The 5364-nt window shown below is 46.7% G+C and overlaps 1 protein-coding gene across 1 annotated transcript; it reads right to left on the bottom strand.

The window, feature by feature from the left end:
- Window positions 1–268: 268 nt before the first annotated feature.
- Window positions 269–4644, bottom strand: LOC143809187 (uncharacterized). Its single transcript, XM_077292325.1, has 4 exons — window positions 4588–4644; window positions 2973–2994; window positions 2182–2200; window positions 269–2094 (listed from the first exon to the last, which is right to left on the bottom strand). Exons 1-4 carry the CDS (start codon window positions 4612–4614, stop codon window positions 402–404), a joined length of 1761 nt encoding a protein of 586 aa, XP_077148440.1. The 5' UTR covers window positions 4615–4644; the 3' UTR covers window positions 269–401.
- Window positions 4645–5364: the final 720 nt, after the last annotated feature.

Here is a 5364-nt window from a genome sequence, read left to right as displayed (position 1 = left end):
TAGGCTGGAGGTAGTGATTTTGGTCGCTGCCAGGTGGAATAGGCTGGAGGTGGTGACTGTGGTCTCTGCCAGGTGGAATAGGCTGGAGGTGGTGATTGCGGTCGTTGCCAGGTGGAATAGGCTGGAGGTGGTGATTGTGGTCGTTGCCAGGTGGAATAGGCTGGAAGTGGTGATTGTGGTCATTGCCAGGTGGAATAGGCTGGAGGTGGTGATTGTGGTCTGCTAGGTGGAATAGGCAGGAGGTGGTGGTGGTCGCTGCCAGGTGGAGTAGGCTGGAGGTGGTGGTGGTCGCTGCCAGATGGAATAGGCTGGAGGTGGAGTTAGTCGCCACTGGTGGAATAGGCTGGAGGTGGTGGTGGTTGCCGCCAGGTGGAATAGGCTGGAGGTGGTGGTGATCGCTGTCAGATGGAATAGGCTGGAGGTGATGGTGGTCGCTGCCAGGTGGAATAGGCTGGAGGTGGTGGTCGCTGCCAGGTGGAATAGGCTGGAGGTGGTGGTGGCCGCTGCCAGATGGAATAGGCTGGAGGTGGTGGTGGTCGCTGCCAGGTGGAATAGGCTGGAGGTGGTGGTGGCTGCTGCCAGGTGGAATAGGCTGGAGGTGGTGATTGTGGTCTCTGCCAGGTGGAATAGGCTGGAGGTGGTCGCTGCCAGGTGGAATAGGCTGGAGGTGGTGGTGGTCGCTGCCAGGTAGAATAAGCTGGAGGTGGTGATTGTGGTCTCTGCCAGGTGGAATAGGCTGGAGGTGGTGGTGGTCGCTGCCAGGTGGAATAGGCTGAAGATGGTGGTGGTCGCTGCCAGGTGGAATAGGCTGGAGGTGGTGGTCGCTGCCATCTGGAATAGGCTGGAGGTGGTGATTGTGGTCGTTGCCAGGTGGAATAGGCTGGAGGTGGTGATTGTGGTCGCTGCCAAGTGGAATAGGCTGGAGGTGGTGATTGTGGTCTCTGCCAGGTGAAATAGGCTGGAGGTGGTGATTGTGGTCTCTGCCAGGTGGAATAGGCTGCAGGTAGTGATTTTGGTCGCTGCCAGGTGGAATAGGCTGGAGGTGGTGATTGTGGTCTCTGCCAGGTGGAATAGACTGGAGGTGTTGATTGCGGTCGTTGCCAGGTGGAATAGGCTGGAGGTGGTGATTGTGGTCTCTGCCAGGTGGAATAGGCTGGAGGTGGTGGTGGTTGCTGCCAGGTAGAATAAGCTGGAGGTGGTGGTGGTCGTTGCCTGGTGGAATAGGCTGGAGGTGGTGATTGTGGTCGCTGCCAGGTGGAATAGGCTGGAGGTGGTGATTGTGGTTGTTGCCAGGTGGAATAGGCTGGAGGTGGTGATTGTGGTCGTTGCCAGGTGGAATAGGCTGGAGGTGGTGATTGTGGTCTCTGCCAGGTGAAATAGGCTGGAGGTGGTGATTGTGGTCGCTGCCAGGTGGAATAGGCTGGAGGTGGTGATTGTGGTTGTTGCCAGGTGGAATAGGCTGGAGGTGGTGATTGTGGTCGTTGCCAGGTGGAATAGGCTGGAGCTGGTGATTGTGGTCTCTGCCAGGTGAAATAGGCTGGAGGTGGTGATTGTGGTCGCTGCCAGGTGGAATAGGCTGGAGGTGGTGATTGTGGTCTCTGCCAGGTGGAATAGGCTGGAGGTGGTGATTGCGGTCGTTGCCAGGTGGAATAGGCTGGAGGTGGTGATTGTGGTCGCTGCCAGGTGGAATAGGCTGGAGGTGGTGATTGTGGTCTCTGCCAGGTGGAATAGGCTGGAGCTGGTGATTGCGGTCGTTGCCAGGTGGAATAGGCTGGAGGTGGTGATTGTGGTCGTTGCCAGGTGGAATAGGCTGGAGGTGGTGATTGTGGTCGTTGCGAGGTAGAATAGGCTGGAGGTGGTGATTGTGGTTGCTGCCAGGGGGAATAGGCTGGAGGTGGTGATTGTGGTCTCTGCCAGGTGGAATAGGCTGGAGGTGGTCGTGGTCGCTGCCAGGTGGAATAGGCTGGAGGTGGTGGTGGTTGCTGCCAGGTAGAATAAGCTGGAGGTGGTGGTGGTCGTTGCCTGGTGGAATAGGATGGAGGTGGTGATTGTCGTCGCTGCCACGTGGAATATGCTGGATGTGTTGGTTCTCTCCTATTCACAGTATAGGGTATAAGTTACTGATTACGGGGGATCCGTCCATCCGTCCACACACTGTACAATGAGAAGAAAGACTCTTACCTGTAAATTAGTTCTGTAGCTGAAAGAAAAACAATAGTTTACAATTAGATTTACTGAACTATCTAATAAATCACTCAGTGGCAGCGGACGACTTATTGTTAGGCCGTATTTACACTTCATTTTATTCTCATCAACATAAAACTAAAACCAACTAGTTTTCATTATTGTGCTGCATCTGATTTTTTCATCTTTTTTTTGCCTTTTGTTGTCCATTTTTACCATCAGTATGTCATCCATTTCTCTTATAGGCAAAAAAAAGAAAAAAGCTGATGGAGGTTCTTCCTAGTAGTCAGTGAATGGGTGACTTTGGCTGACCATTCTCCCCACAGCTGCCATGTTACCAGCTCCATAGACTATAAAGGCCAGTGAGAAATACAGACAGCACCCCTGGTACACACATGTGATGAGCCTTTCCTTCCCAATGTTATTGTCCAGAGACTTCCTTACACTTTTATCAGATCAGGTCTGGCGCTCAGGTTTCGGCTATGCTGTAACAACCAGGGTGCAGGGGTGTTACATCCATAGTGGTAGACCAACGGTTGTGAGTCCTGGGGAGAGCTGGCTCTGTTCCCCATCACCCAACCGCCAGCACAATATTACTGTTCTTGTCCCACCGTTCAGCCTGCCCCTGTGCTCCTGAGACTCAGCTAAGCAGGTGCTATTAAATCAATAGATCGCGCCTGCTGTGCAAAGCCTCAGTCCCCGCACTGCACAGACCAGAGCAGGGCGCTGGGAAGAGATGGCGAGGTGTAAATGCTGTAATTGTCAGTACTGAGAATGTCAATACTTACATCTCATGCTGGAAATTGTCGTCTATAATAATAAAACAGAGAAATGTATAAAGTCCATTAAATATTTCCGCTTCTTACATTGTACCGTACATCACACACTCATAGGCTTCTATTACACTGGATAATCAATGGGTTTCAAATGTTCGCACAAGATAGATTTATTAATTCTACGGCAATCTATGGGGGACACTGGCAGCTCGATTACTAAATCTGCTTAAATGTAAGAGTTGTGCGTATTCCGAAGGGCTGTATGCTACATAGTGTTAACTCTTTAATGCCCCTTGATGAATATAGTCATCATGGAGCATGTCAAGGACTTAGGAGCACTCTCAGAAGCAGAACTCACTCCACACCTGGCAGATGTCGGCTATATTATATAGATGTCATCATCCTCTATCGGCAGCTGTTGGCGTGCCCGCTGATTGCCGCTATTAACCTGACTGATGCAGGTTTAAGCATGACGTGGTCGCAGGGAGCCAATGTTTTGCTATGACAGCCAGGGGCCGACTATACGCCCCCCGTGCCTTGTATGTGATCTCTCTAGTGTCGTCCTGAATGTGATTGGGCATCATAAAAGACAGTGATTATTACTATATACCACAATACTGCTGTATTGCTGTATGTAGCACAAGCGATCGGATGATCGCAGCTTCAAGTCTGTAAGGGAACTAGCAAAGAAAATAATTTAAAAATGGAAAAAACGTAACATTTTGAATCAACCGGTTAAAATTAAAGAAAGGAAAACATAAAAAAAACCACATTTGTTATCAACATGTTCAGAAAAGTTCAATCTTTGAAAATATAAAATTAATTGACCCAATCTGTAAAACCGAAGAAGCGATCAAAGCTTTGTAACTACCCCAATATTATATCAATAAAGACATCAGGTCACCACACAAAAAAACGATCCCTCACACAGCTCCATCAACCAAAAGATACAAATATTACTGGTATTCAAAAATGACGACTCAAGCTAATTTTTTTCTTTTTTGTTGCAAAATTCGGTTTTATTTTTTTTTACCATTTAAAGGGAATCTGTCCGCAGCTTTTTGCTACCTCATCTGTGTGCAGTCTGATGTAGGTGAAGAGAAGTTGAATCCAATGTGTATCACATAGATTACTGGGTGCAGCCATTCTCACAGAATCAGAGGTTTTAGGTTCAGTAATGCAGCAAAACTGAGAAAGCTAGCCCTGCCCACACCAGGCTCTGTGTGTACAATGTTCATAGACAGTGAGCTGCCTGTCACAGGAGGGGCATGTTGGACCAGGGCTCAGGGACCAGCTAGTCCCAGCAATGATAAGCTACTGGCACTAAAACAATCATTGTAAGAAAACAGCAGCATGGAACTTGATCAGAAATGCATTACTGACATCTGTATATTAACCCCTACAGCATGATGTCTTCAGTTTACATAGCAAAAACCTGCTAACAGATTCCCTTTATACAAAAAATATGCAAGTTTTGGCATCACTGTAATCGTACTGACCAATCAGTTGGTCCAGGCAGTTGGCCGTGCATAAATAACGGACAACTGAAATTCATTGTTATATACGTATAGAGATAGCATTACAATCACTATTCTGAATTACATGACTTTTCTTATTTCAGACTTACATGAATTCTTTCCCAAATTGCTCTCATAATTCTCGTACTTTAAATAATAGCATAAACCTGAATTAGATAAAAGGAGAAAGGTTTTCTTATAAATAGCCTAATGTTCAATACCAATTGTAGCAATAGTACATATTGCCATAACGAGCTAATTAACAAATAGAAGGTTTTCTAAACAAAAATGTATGAGGTATGGGAACTGAGAAGTAGAGGAAGCTTGTCATAAGAAATCAGGACCTTATACAGCTAGGAAATGGGGAATAATAAGGACAGGACAGGGGTATAACACGCGCATACTCACTATTAAACTCTTACTATAACCTTCAATGGAATTCTGGGTGAGCGACTGCTTATATATTCCTCATGATGTCATAATATCCAGGCAGAGGTCCCCATGGCGCCGATCCTGTGATGTTACAATATTCTAGAATGTGCTAGAACAAGCCCTGCCGCCAATAACATCCAAGATAATTATGTGTAATAAAGTCTATGGAGGGTTTATAATAGTATGTAATGGAAATGATCTTATACAGTAAATTGTTACAAATGATAGGAAACAACAACCCCACACGCACAGACCACTGAACACATATACACAGAGGAGTCTTATAATCTAATATTTTTGTTAGATTGTTCTTATACACCATATGGACATAAGTATAGGAACACAAAATTTTATGACATCCCATTCTGCATCCATAGGCAATAATTTGTATTTACTCACTTTCTACAAGATTTTGAAGGTGTTTACGGGAAATTTTTGACCCTTCATTCAGCAGA

The sequence above is a fragment of the Ranitomeya variabilis genome, chromosome 2 (genome assembly GCF_051348905.1).
Source record: "Ranitomeya variabilis isolate aRanVar5 chromosome 2, aRanVar5.hap1, whole genome shotgun sequence".
NCBI lineage: Eukaryota > Metazoa > Chordata > Amphibia > Anura > Dendrobatidae > Ranitomeya > Ranitomeya variabilis.
This window is presented reverse-complemented; position numbering and strand designations above follow the sequence as displayed.